Source organism: Taudactylus pleione, unplaced genomic scaffold (genome assembly GCF_031769625.1).
Source record: "Taudactylus pleione unplaced genomic scaffold, aTauple2 ptg000366l, whole genome shotgun sequence".
NCBI lineage: Eukaryota > Metazoa > Chordata > Amphibia > Anura > Myobatrachidae > Taudactylus > Taudactylus pleione.
The window spans coordinates 1,104,893-1,119,305 of record NW_028284767.1 but is presented as its reverse complement, the minus strand read 5'-3'; the positions used below and the strand labels follow the sequence as shown (position 1 = coordinate 1,119,305).

General features: G+C 46.5%; 1 protein-coding gene across 1 annotated transcript in view; it reads left to right on the top strand.

The window, feature by feature from the left end:
- Positions 1–14,413, top strand: part of LOC148508415 (sulfotransferase 2B1-like) — a 92,003-nt gene that overhangs the window by 42,286 nt on the left and 35,304 nt on the right. Inside the window, exon 3 of the mRNA XM_088444466.1 lies at positions 1,867–2,075. Coding sequence (XP_088300592.1) covers positions 1,867–2,075 — 209 coding nt within the window. The remainder of the gene's footprint in view (positions 1–1,866; positions 2,076–14,413) is intronic.

Below are 14,413 nucleotides of genomic sequence, written 5' to 3'. Positions count from 1 at the left end.
GCAGTGTGTTCACTTCCTCTAGCTTTTTCAAGGGACTGAACCCATCGTCATCTCTTGCAGTTTAAAGTCTGAGATATTCAATGGTCTCTTACCAACTCCAACATAAAGGGTTATTAGTGAGCCCGCCAGTTACTACCATAACTGTACGTGACTTCACATAGATTGAATATATTGCATTAGAATGAAACGGAAATACAGATGTGTCCTCATACACTGTGGCTTCTGTCCTGCCAAACAGCCCCTCCCAGTGCGCCAGGTCCCAGGTTACTCAGCCGCGCTCAGCATATTTTTTGCTCAAGTAAAACAACTGGAAATGACAAAACTACATTGCTAGATTGCACTGATCAATTTGATGTGCAACATTTGTACATCTGTGTGAATTAATCTGAATCTGTATACAAAGTGCTACAATACAGCGGCTGCAGCTTTTTCTCAGGCCATGTCCATTGTGGTTCATGTACGACTCTGCATTTCTTTAAAACGGGTTGGGTAAGAAATGGCGACAGCAATAATGTCGACCAGCGCCGTATCATGACAGCAGTGTGCCCTGTGCTGCATTGCCACCCTTTCTGCTCCCCGTGTCCCCTGAGCGCATACCTTTTCCTCTAGGAGGTGAGCGGAGGGCTGGGATCTTCATCAGCGTTGCTGGTGCACTGCACAGCACTGCAGGAGGTCTCTTCCTGCAGACCTCCGGAGCCGGGCAATTCGTGTCCGGTGACGCTGGAGGATTCCGCCCTGTCACCCTCCCTACGGCCCTGATTTCGACATTCATCATGTAGACAGTGATGGAATGTCGACATGTCAGAATGTCAACATATTATTATTTACAACAACGTGATTTACTTTCTCCTGGCGGCTGCAGCGTCTCCAGTGGCATCTTCCGGGTCCCAGCGGTCATGTAACTGTCACTTCCTGGTCAGAGCACCAATCCTTCAGCGTTCAAGTATGTATTTCTTTGCTACCACTACCCTTACTCTCTACCCCTAACCCTCTTTCTAGTGCCTAACCGTATCCTCCAGCCCCCGCATCCTAACCCTAACCTCCACCCCCCTCTGCAGCCTAACACTAACCTCCCTCCCGCAGCCTAACCATCCTGCCCACAGCCTAACCCTAATGTCAGCATTCTGACACTGTCGATATTTAATCTGTCGACATTCTGAAAATGTCAGTCAGTTGCCTTTTGACATTTTAACATCATAACTGTCGACATTATTACTGTAGACCTTTTGACTACGTCCTATTTAAAATGAATTCCTGTGCGGTTAATGTTGCCGCACAGCGTCTCTAGTACACTTTGGGTGGTGTGTTGTGGCTTCCGCGATGCAAATATAACACAGTACACAGTACACAGTACACAGTATATCAGTTTTGTCAGGCGTCTCACACCGTGGGGTTTATTTACTAAGGGGCAGATGTACTAAGCTCTAGAAAGTGATAATTTGGAGAGTGATAAAGTACCAACAATCAGCTCCTGTCATTTTTTAAACACAACCTGTAACATGACAGTTAGGAGTTGAGTGGCTGGTAGTTTATCACTCTCCAATTTATCACTTTCCAGAGCTTAGTACATCTTCCCCAAGCCCTGAAGAGTGATTTAGTGGATGGAGTAAAAAGTACCAACCAATCAGCTCCTGTCATTTTTTAAACACAGGCTGTAAAGTGACAGTTAGGAGCTGATTGGCTGGTATTTTATTTCCATCCACTTTATCTCTCTCCGAGGCTAGGTAAATAGACCCCTGTATGGTATATTGAAGCTGGGTGTATGACGACACCTCTGTAAGCTATGAAAAAAATCACAGTACACAAAGCAAAATCATACACTTATATTATAATTTTATTTAACAGTATGACTCTGTTTTCCTTTAGGCACGAACTGGATGATAGAAATTTTAAGTTTGCTTAAGACAAAAGGAGACCCTACCTGGTGCAACACTGTCCCAATTTGGCTCCGATCTCCATGGTATGAAACCATAGAAGGCCAGTCACAGATCAAAGATGTTATTCCTCCAAGGGTACTTACTTCTCACTTCCCATGCCACATCTTTGCAAAGTCTTTTTTCACATCCAATGCTAAGGTATGTAAGATAATAACTGAAACAGAAAAAAATAAAGTAGTCTTTTCGTTCAGTTTCTTTAATCCTTATATGCCATGGGGTATTTTACACCATTAAAGGGCCTGTGATCTCTAGTGCACTATGTATTAACTTATAGAAAACTTATATCTATTATTAACTACAGATGTACGGTTCGGTTTTCCTGAAGTATGAACACACCCGAACTTAGGGGACCCAAATTGAATTGAGTTCCAGTTTGGAATCACTATGGGGTTTCCGAGTCGAACAGAGGGCCTGATTCAGACCCGGTCGCAAGAGCTGAGCGCTCGCAACCGGGTCGATGTTTGACCACTGGGCATGCGCACGATGAAGCCGGCTCTGTCATGCGCATGCGCGAGACCCGGCTAGCGACGGGTGCTCCGTCGCTCCGGGTCTCGCACCAAAGGGGGCGAGCTGTCGGTGGTGAGTGACAGCTCGCCCCGTTTGGTGGGCGGGCCGGTGGCCGGCCAAATGGAGGCATTCCCAATGGAATGATTGCCATTTGGGGGCGGCCCCACTGACATCACCAGTGATGTCAGTGAGAGAGCTTCCAGCTCTGTTAGAGCCGAAAGCTCTCTGGGGCTTGCGGCCACGAGACCCTACCACAAGGGTCTCGTCGCAAACCCGATGGTCGCGATGGTCTTGACCATCGCAACCATCAACCTGGCCGCTCGCTATAGCTGTGGGTGGACACCTACAGTTATGCGAGCGGCCAGGAGGCCGCTCCAAAAAAAACCAAATCGCCCTGATTCAGAGAGAGCGCTCTTTCAGAGCATCCGTCTCTGAATCAGGCCCAGAGTTCTGACTCGGGTCTGCTGTCAGTTCTGTACTCTGATTTAAAGACCAAACTGAACTCGGAGTTTGGAGTGCATGTAAACAGGTCCAAATTACATGACTTAGCTGTTTTTATCGATTTTTAGGGAATCCAAAACCGAACCAAAACCGAATTTGAACCAAAACACTTGAGGGTGGTTTTGCCAAAACCAAAATATGATTATGGGGCTTATTCATCATCACTTAATTTTTACAAAAGCATGTGAAAATGAACATTTTCACCTGCAATTGTAAAAATTAAGTTATCGGACCAGTCATCAAGAAGGTAAAGCAGGAGATATCACAGATATCTCCTACTTACCTTCATTTTGCGGAATGGCCTGCTGCCCCCTTACACTAGTATGGGGACAGACTTCATCAAGCTCCGAAAATACAATACTTTCGGAGCTTGAGTGAAGTAGCATTCGCCATCTTCAGATGGCGAATGCTCCCGACACCCGCAAAGATCATTTCAGATCCCTCCGTCCCTGTCCGGCTCCTTCTGCCGGACGTCGGAGCTCTTGCACGCATGCGTGACCTGTAGGTCACGCATGCGCACTCCCGTCACTGCTCCGAAAGGAGCAGTGAAAACATTCACTGCTCCGAATGGAGCGGTGAAGCTGCTTGTGGGGACAGCTGATTTCGCATCTCCTCGATAATTAACATCATGAACAGGCCCCTATGATTTAAAACAAAAACACTGGGGTTCACCTCTATTAGAAACACACTAGGCGGGATGCATCAATGAGAAAAATGCGGTCAAACTCCGAAAATGCAGGTCTGACCACATTTCTCATATGCACCAAGCCCCGGAGTGCTATGCACTTCGGGGTTTGGTTGCGTTAGGTAATGCCATCTTCCTAAAGGCATTACCCATAGAAGCCTATGGGCTCCTATCGGAATGAGCTGAGAGAGGGATCCAATTGGATCCCTCCCAGCACCCACCGTGGCACGTGCGTCCTTCTGTGCATGCACAGAAAGACGCCGGAGGGGCTTCTGGGTCATAGTCCCAGAAGTCCCTCCATCGCAAAGGGCCACTCTTACCGACAGAGCGGTCCTTTGCAGTGAACGTCATGCATACAGGCGTTACCAACGCCGGCATGCATGTGATGACCGTCAGAATGCATCGCATCGCAAGTGTGATGCGTCATGCATCCTGCCCATTGTACCAATTCAGCAACACTGCTTGAGTCATCCTCAATACTTGTGCAGCCTCCTTTAATGCTTTACCTGCATTCAGAGTAATGAGGCAGGAAAGTAGACATCCAGGCCTGAGGACAGAAGAATAGGTGGAAATCTCACTTACAAGGCATGCTGTTTTTGCTCTAATTGTTCCTGGGCAGAGAAAGTATAGTAAGATGTTTTGTGATGTGACTAGTACAGCCATGGTCAACAGTTTTGAGAATGACAAGTATTGGTTTTCACAAAGTTTGCTGCTTCAGTGTTTTTAGACCTTTTTGTCAGATGTTACTATGGTATACTGAAGTAAAATGACAAGCATTTCATAAGTGTCAAAGGCTTTTATTGACAATTACATTAAGTTTATGCAAATAGTTAATATTTGCAATGTTGACCCTTCTTTTACAAGACCTCTGCAGTTCGCCCTGGCATGCTGTCAATCAACTTCTGGGTCACATACTGACTGATGGCCGCCCATTCTTGCCTAATCAATGCTTGGAGTTTGTCAGAATTTGTGAGTTTTTGTTTGTCCACCCGCCTCTGAGGATTGAATCTCAATTGGATTAAGGTCTGGGGAGTTTCCTGGCCATGGACTCAAAATGTCGATGTTTTGTTCCCTGAGCCACTCAGTTATCACTTTTGCCTTATGGCAAGGTGCTCCATCATGCTGGAAAAGGCATTGTTCTTCACCAAACTGTTCTTGGATGGTTGGGAGAAGTTGCTCTTGGAGTATGCTTTGGTACTATTCTTTATTCATGGATGTGTTCTTAGGCAAAATTGTGAGTGATCCCACTCCCTAGGCTGAGAAGCAACCACACACATGAATGGTCTCAGGATGCTTTACTGTTGGCATGACACAGGATGAAGACTTTTGGAGGATGGTGTCAAGAAGGGCAGCAAAGAAGCCACTTTTCTCCAGGAAAAACATCAGGGACAGACTGATATTCTGCAAAAGGTACAGGGATTGGACTGCTGAGGACTGGGGTAAAGTTATTTTCTCTGATGAATCTCCTTCCAGATTGTTTGGGGCATCTGAAAAAATGCTTGTACGGAGAAGGAAAGGTGAGCGCTACCATCAGTCCTGTGTCATGCCAACAGTAAAGCATCAGTATATTTCTGGATTATCATTAGTCATCCCAGTGTATTGCCTAATTTTTTTCAGAACTGGTCTTTCTGATTTTCCTTATTTTTTTTTAACTTTTAATTTTTTTCTAATTTCGTATATATATATATATATATTGTAATGACTTGGGGTATTTAGCTCGGCAGAGGGTGGATGGGTGCAGTGTTTAGGTGCTTATTGAGGGTCCACACCCGGTTTTCAAGTAAATAAACGATGCTTTTACTTCCAGCTTGTGAATTCAGGATACAGAAAATAACAAAACACAATCCTGGTGGGCTTCCCTGTATCACACAGATATAGGCCCCGGCTTTCTCAGCCCGCAGCTTTACTGCTTCAATGTCCCATGGTCAGAGAGTTTTGTGGTCCCCCCTTGCCTCCTGCAAGGTCTGGACACCGGCCTCCTGGCCCCCAATGGCTTGCTCAGCTTCACTGGGCTCTCTGGCTGTTACAGTCCCAACTGGACTGTCTTCAATGTCCCACGGTCAGAGAGTTTTGTGGTCCCCCCTTGCCTCCTGCAAGGCCCGGACACCGGCCTCCTGGCCTCCAATGGCTCGCTCAGCTTCACTGGGCTCTCTGGCTGTTATAGTCCCAACTAGACTGTCTCTCCCGGCCTGACTGCTTGGCCTTCTCACTAGCTCACACCTGAGCTCTCTCCTCCTGGCAGGTGTATCACCACTCAGTATTTCAACCCTGTGTGGGAGGATCTCAGAATGTGCTGCTCACCAACGCCATCTCTGGTGATACTGCCACAATATATATATATATATATATATATATATATTAGGGGTGAGCGGGTTCGGATTTCTGAAATCCGAACCCCCCCGAGCCCCCCCGATCCGAGGCCGATCCGAGTCAGGCTCGACTTTTCCCGCCTGACTCGGATCTGAAATCGAGGCAAAACGTCATCATCCCGCCTTCCGGATCTCGCGGGTTTTGGATCCTATATAAGGTACCCGCGTCGGCGCCATTTTCTCACTCGGCTGTGGACAGTGAAGAGGGAGGGTGGGAGTTAGGGCTGGCTGGGCTGGGCTGTGTAGTGTAGTGTAGTGTAGTGCAGAGTAGTGTTGTGCTGCGCTGTGCTGCTGTTGTCCATAGGGGCTGTGTCCACTACTTCAAAGTCCATAGGGGCTGGCTGTGTTGTGCTGTGCTGCTGTTGTCCATAGGAGCTGTGTCCACTACTTCAAAGTCCATAGGGGCTGGCTGGACTGTGTTGTGCAGTCAGTTGTCCATAGGGGCAGTGTCCACTCCAAAGTCCTGTGCAGTGTCCCAGTCCTAAAGGGGTGCTGTAGTGTTGTCCAGGGGGTGCTCTGTCCGGTCAGGGGTGCTCCCCAAGTGCTAAAAAAAAATTTGTTTGTGAATTGTGTGCGCAATAGCCGCACGTGCATCAATAAAGTAGTGCCAAGCGTGCGCCTGTGTCATAAGTGAAGGGCCGGCTGGCTTGACCGTTAAAGGGTGCTGTAACCCCCAAAGTACACTCCAAACCAAATAACAAAATATTTTCTGTGTTTGTGAATTGTGTGCGCAGTAGCCGCACGTGCATCAACAAAGTAGTGCCAAGCGTGCGCCTGTGTCATAAGTAAAGGGCCGGCTGGCTTGACCGTTAAAGGGTGCTGTAACCCCCAAAGTACACTCCAAACCAAATAAAAACATATTTTCTGTGTTTGTGAATTGTGTGGCGCAGTAGCCGCACGTGCATCAACAAAGTAGTGCCAAGCGTGCGCCTGTGTCATAAGTAAAGGGCCGGCTGGCTTGACCGTTAAAGGGTGCTGTAACTCCCAAAGTACACTCCAAACCAAATAAAAAAATATTTTCTGTGTTTGTTAATTGTGTGCGCAGTAGCCGCACGTGCATCAACAAAGTAGTGCCAATCGTGCGCCTGTGTCATAAGTAAAGGGCCGGCTGGCTTGACCGTTAAAGGGTGCTGTAACCCCCAAAGTACACTCCAAACCAAATAAAAAAATATTTTCTGTGTTTGTGAATTGTGTGCGCAGTAGCCGCACGTTCATCAACAAAGTAGTGCCAAGCGTGCGCCTGTGTCATAAGTAAAGGGCCGGCTGGCTTGACCGTTAAAAAGTGCTGTAACCCCCAAAGTACACTCCAAACCAAATAAAAAAATATTTTCTGTGTTTGTGAATTGTGTGCGCAGTAGCCGCACGTGCATCAACAAAGTAGTGCCAAGCGTGCGCCTGTGTCATAAGTAAAGGGCCGGCTGGCTTGACCGTTTAAAGGGTGCTGTAACCCCCAAAGTACACTCCAAACCAAATAACAAAATATTTTTTCTGTGTTTGTGAATTGTGTGCGCAGTAGCCGCACGTGCATCAACAAAGTAGTGCCAAGCGTGCGCCTGTGTCATAAGTAAAGGGCCGGCTGGCTTGACCGTTAAAGGGTGCTGTAACCCCCAAAGTACACTCCAAACCAAATAAAAAAATATTTTCTGTGTTTGTGAATTGTGTGCGCAGTAGCCGCACGTTCATCAACAAAGTAGTGCCAAGCGTGCGCCTGTGTCATAAGTAAAGGGCCGGCTGGCTTGACCGTTAAAAAGTGCTGTAACCCCCAAAGTACACTCCAAACCAAATAAAAAAATATTTTCTGTGTTTGTGAATTGTGTGCGCAGTAGCCGCACGTGCATCAACAAAGTAGTGCCAAGCGTGCGCCTGTGTCATAAGTAAAGGGCCGGCTGGCTTGACCGTTAAAGGGTGCTGTAACCCCCAAAGTACACTCCAAACCAAATAACAAAATATTTTTTCTGTGTTTGTGAATTGTGTGCGCAGTAGCCGCACGTGCATCAACAAAGTAGTGCCAAGCGTGCGCCTGTGTCATAAGTAAAGGGCCGGCTGGCTTGACCGTTAAAGGGTGCTGTAACCCCCAAAGAACACTCCAAACCAAATAACAAAATATTTTCTGTGTTTGTGAATTGTGTGCGCAGTAGCCGCACGTGCATCAACAAAGTAGTGCCAAGCGTGCGCCTGTGTCATAAGTAAAGGGCCGGCTGGCTTGACCATTAAAGGGTGCTGTAACCCCCAAAGTACACTCCAAACCAAACAACAAAATATTTTCTGTGTTTGTGAATTGTGTGCGCAGTAGCCGCACGTGCATCAACAAAGTAGTGCCAAGCGTGCGCCTGTGTCATAAGTAAAGGGCCGGCTGGCTTGACAATTAAAGGGTGCTGTAACCCCCAAAGTACACTCCAAACCAAATAAAAAAATATTTTCTGTGTTTGTGAATTGTGTGCGCAGTAGCCGCACGTGCATCAACAAAGTAGTGCCAAGCGTGCGCCTGTGTCATAAGTAAGGGGCTGGATGGCTTGACAATTAAAGGGTGCTGTAACCCCCAAAGTACACTCCAAACCAAATAAAAAAATATTTTCTGTGTTTGTGAATTGTGTGCGCAGTAGCCGCACGTGCATCAACAAAGGAGCAGAGCCAAGCGTGCGCCTCTGTCCCATAAGTAAAGAGGCGGCTGGCTCATTTCTTAAAGGGTGGTGTAACCCACAAAGTGCACTAGTCTCCAGCAAAATTAAAAAAATATTTTCTGTGTTTGTGTGCGCCTTAGCCGCACGTATATATCAAATCGATATAACATAAATGGAGGACCAAACTTTCTCCGATAAAAATAAAATAGAGAAAGATCAAGAACCACTTCCTCCTAGTGCTGAAGCTGCTGCCACTAGTCATGACATAGACGATAACATGCCATCAACGTCGTCTGCCAAGGCCGATGCCCAATGTCATAGTAGAAGCCACATACAATCCCAAATGACAAAGTTCAGGAAAATGACCTTAAAAAAACATTTAAATCATCTGAAGAGAAACGTAAACTTGCCAATATGCCATTTATGACACGGAGTGGCAAGGAACGGCTAAGGTCTTTCCCTATGTTCATGACTAGTGGTTCAGCTTCACATGACGATGGAAGCCCTCCTCCCACTAAAAAATCAAACGAGTTAAGCTGGCAAAAGCACAGCGAAGAACTGTGCGTTCTAAGAAGATATCACAAATCCCCAAGGAGAGTCCAAGTGTGGTGGCGGTTGCGATGCCTGACCTTCCCAGCACTGGACGGGAAGAGGTGGCTCTTTCCACCATTTGCACGCCCCCTGCAAGTGCTGAAAGGAGCACCCACAGTCCACTTGCTGATATGCAAATTGAAGATGTCACTGTTGAAGTACAACAGGATGAGGATACTGGTGTAGCTGGCGCTGAGGAAGTTGGCAAGGAGGATTCTGATGGTGATGTGGTTTGTTTAAATCAGGCTCCGGGGGAGACAGTTGTTGTCCGTGGGATGAAAAAGCCCATCACGGTCATGCCTGGGCAGAAGACCAAACATTCCACCTCTTTGGTCTGGCAATAATTCTATCCAAATCCGGACAACAACTGTCTTGCCATATGTACCATATGTAAAGGTGGAATAAGTAGGGGTAGGGACGTTAACCACCTAGGAACATCCTCCCTTATACGGCACCTGCAGCACGTTCATAATAAGTTACTGTCAAGTTCAGAAACTTTGGCTAAGACCGTAAGCAGTCCAGGGACACCTAAATCCCGTTGTCCTGTTGTATCCAAGCGCCTGCAAACCACACCGTCAACTCCCTCCTCGTCAATTTCCTCCTTAGTCAGGATCGGAAGTAGTCCTGCAGGCCATGTCACTGGCATGACTGACTCTCCTATCCGGGATTCCTCCAGAGGATCCTGCATTGCTACGCCTACTGCTGCCGCTGCTGCTGTTGCTGCTGCTGGGAGTCGTTCATCATCCCAGAGAGGAAGTAGGAACACCACTACTTTTACTAAACAATTGACTCTCCAACAGTCCTTAGCGAGGAGGATGAAGTACGACAGCAGTCATCCTGAAGCAAAACGTATAACTGAGGCCTTGACTGCTATGTTGGTGTTAGACGTGCGTCCGGTATCCGCAATTAGTGCAGTGGGATTTAGACAATTGATGGAGGTAGTGTGTCCCCGGTTCCAAATCCCGTCTAGATTCCACTTCACTAGGCAGGCGATACCGAGACTGTACAGAAACGTCAGAAAAAGTGTCCTCAGTGTCCTGAAAAATGTGGTTGTACCCAATGTCCACTTAACCACGGACATGTGGACAAGTGGAACAGGGCAGGCTAAGGACTATATGACTGTGACAGCCCACTGGGTAGATGTATCACCTTACGCAGCAACAGCAGCAGCGTCACCAGTAGCAGCATCTCAGAAACGCCAGCTCATTCCAAGGCAGGCTACGCTGTGTATCACCGGTTTCAGTAAGAGGCACACCGCCGACAACCTCTTAGAGAAACTGAGGGAAATCATCGCCCAGTGGCTTACCCCACTTAGACTCTCCTGGGGATTTGTGATATCTGACAACGCCACCAATATTGTGCGGGCATTACATCTGGGCAAATTCCAGCACGTCCCATGTTTTGCTCACACAATAAACTTGGTGGTGCAGAATTTTCTGAAAAGCGACAGGGGCGTGCAGGAGACGCTTTGGGTGGCCCGAAAAATTTCTGGCCACTTTCGCCATTCAGCGACTGCGTGCCAAAGACTGGAGCGCCAGCAAACACTCTTGAACCTGCCCCGCCATCACCTGAAGCAAGAGGTTGTGACGCGGTGGAACTCAACCCTCTATATGCTTCAGAGGATGGAGGAGCAGCAAAAGGCCATTCAAGCCTATACATCCACCTATGACATAGGCAAAGGAGGGGGTATGCACTTGACTCAAGCGCAGTGGAGAATGATTTCCGTGTTGTGCAAGGTTCTCCAGCCCTTCGAACTTGCCACACGTGAAGTCAGTTCAGACACTGCCAGCTTGAGTCAGGTCATTCCCCTCATCAGGCTTTTGCAGAAGCAGCTGGAGAAAGTGAAGGAGGAGCTAAGACGGAGCGATTCCGCTCGGCATGTGGGACTTGTGGATGAAGCCCTTCATTCGCTTTGCCAGGATTCCAGGGTGGTCAATCTGTTGAAATCAGACCACTACATTTTGGCCACCGTGCTCGATCCTAGGTTTAAAGCCTATGTGGTGTCTCTCTTTCCGGCCGACACAAGCCTGCAGAGGTGCAAAGACCTGCTGGTGAACACACTGTCAGCTGAAGCGGAACGTGACACGTCAACAGCTCCTTCTTCATTTTCTCCCGCAACTGGGGCTGTCAGGAAAAAACGTAGGTATCCTAAGCAACCCGCTGGCGGTGATGCAGGGCAGGCAGAACCAAGTTTGGACATCTGGTCTGAACTGAAGGACCTGGCAACAATTTCTGACATGTCTACTGTCACTACATATGATACTGTCACCATTGATAGAATGGTGGAGAATTACATCGGTGACAGCATCCAAGTAGGCATGTCAGACAGTCCATACCTGTACTGGCAGGAAAAAGAGGCAATTTGGAGGCCCCTGTACAAACTGGCTCTATTTTACCTGAGTTGCCCCCCCTCCAGTGTGTACTCCGAAAGAGTGTTTAGTGCAGCCGGGAACCTTGTCAGCGAATGGCGTAGGAGGTTGCTTCCACAAAATGTGGAGAAGTTGATGTTCATAAAAATGATTTATCAACTCTTCCTGGGAGTCCAGCCTCCAGAATGTACATAGGGACCTGTGGTGGTGGATTCCAGTGGGGACGAGTTAATACTCTGTGAGGATGAGGATGTACACAATACTGAAGAGGGTGAGGAATCGGTGGATGAGGAGGATGAGGACGACATCTTGCCTCCGTAGAGCCAGTTTGTGCAGGGACAGATTAATTGCCAGCTTGTTTTGTGGGGGCCCAAACGAACCAATCATTTCAGCCACAGTTGTGTGGCAGACCCTGGCGCTGAAATGATTGCTTTGTTAAAGTGTGCATGTCCTGTTTATACAACATAAGGGTGGGTGGGAGGGCCCAAGGACAATTCCATTTTGCACCTCTTTTTTTTCTTTGCATTATGTACAGTTTGGGGCCTAGTTTTTCAAACTGCCATCCTGTCTGCCACTGCAGTATCACTCCTAGATGGGTCACGTGTTTGTGCCGCCCACTCGTGTCGCTTAGCATAGTCATCCAGCTACCTCGGTGCAACCTTTTGGACATAAAAAGGTGTTCAGAATAGACTGGAAATTAGTGGAAATTAAGGTTATTGGGGTTAATAATAGCATAGGAGCAGAAAAACCAACACATTCTGTGATTTTAGCTGTTTTTATGCTTTTTTAAAAAAAAATACAGATCCAAAACACAAAACCCAGAACCCAAAACACGGAAGGGTGGTTTTGGCAAAACCAATCCAGATCCAAAACACGAAGAAAGATCCAGATCCAAAACCAAAACACGAAAAGTGTCCGGTGCACACCCCTAATATATATATATATATATATATATATATATATATATATATATATATATATATTATATATATATTGTTTTTGCACTAATATTTTTCCTGTGGACCTTGTAGCCTTATTTTTTATACTCTGGTTCTTGCACTTCATTTTACAGTGCAGCACCCGGCTCCTGTCACTGAGGAGGTGTTGGCACTTTGGTGTCACCCCACGGCAGGTAACACCTGGGTGCGACCCGCACCCCCTTTGTGACGCCACTGCCTACCGCTGTGTCTAGCATACCGGCAGTGACTGATACAGAAGGGTATATTTACTAAAGTGACAGTTTTAAAAGTGGAGATATTGCCTATAACAACCAATCAGATTCTAGCTGTTATCTTCTAGAAGGTGCTAGTTAAATGTTAAGTAGAATCTGATTATTGCTATGGGCAACATCTCCACTTCTAAAAACTTTCACTTTAGTAAATATACCCCAGAGAGTGTTATGAGATCACAGGCCGCATCTGACATGGTGATATCATAACATCGGTGTCTGGAGTGCTGATGTCATGATGCTGGCGTCGCAACTGGTGACATCATGACGCTTGTGCCAGTCCCACCCTGGTGATGTCACTCGTCCAGTGGAGGGGCAGGACATACTTTCACTTTCTTGGATGTCTTTTGGTATATAGGTTTGTACTTGTTCACTGTTCTGTTGTTCTTGATAAAAGTTTATGTATATATATATATATATATATATATATATATATACACACACTCACATATATATATATATATATACACTTCTTGTGACTGGCACTCCGCATATGTCTACAAGTTTACCTGGGTGCCCTCCTGGGGAAAACAACTTCCTTGTAATAGACACACTGATCAGCGGCACTCCATGGATTTCAAAGACAAATTCACTCAAACACGTTTGTTGTTTAGCAACATTTCAGATGACTTTACTGCATCTTTCGTCAGGATACAAAAGTATATGCACTCTTACCTTACTTTATATCACCTCATGTGAGCTTTGAGCCCGGGCAGTCCCGGTGCACACCCCGACGTGGACGAACTGTTGTCACACGTCCGACGGGTAGCGAGAGGGATCATGCCGGTTGCCATAATGACCGTGTAAACCACCACCATAAAAAGAAGCCGGAGACTCAAGCAACAATACAATACAATGTACAAACCAATAATTAACTACCAGACAAATACATTTACACTGTTACAGACATAAATACTGGCTAACACACAAAACATAGAAGAACAGAACTCCCGCTACTCCCTGTTGGTATACTATTCTTGTGTTTAGCTAAATCCTCAACATGAATATAAAAGACAGATCTTCACATGTTAGAAGATGCAACATCTGCCAAAAACACATATATAATTAGGCACCCAACGGTGTTCTATTAGTCAGAAACCTGATATCGCATGAGACCCGAGGAGACATTAACATGTTAACTTAGTGTCATAGATAAACCAACACATTTTCACGTCAGCCTAATATACCATTTGATCATGTAAATCACGAATTTTGAGGCGCAACTCAGCACATGTTTAATGGGGATCTTCTTCCCAGAATGAGGATGTGTCACTGTTGGGCCTGTCTCCAAATAACGGCAAGTCATACATCCAATGCATTTGTAAGAGCCCGGTGTTTTGGTAAGAAAATGGGTTGACATCGGTTGAGAATATGGAGTAATGTCCTTCTTGACAAGCCAGTCCTTTAAATTACGGCCCCGCTTGTGGCAGTTCAGCAATCTCGTGTCTTGTAGACATTTCAGTTTTTTATCAGTCGTGATGAGAGGCCATAGTTGTTTTGACGTGCTAGATACAACACCACTAGCAGTGGAAAAGGTACTGACAAATGGGAATCTTTTCTGAGTTGATTGTATTTTAGAGCTAAGACATTGTTCACGTGGCATTG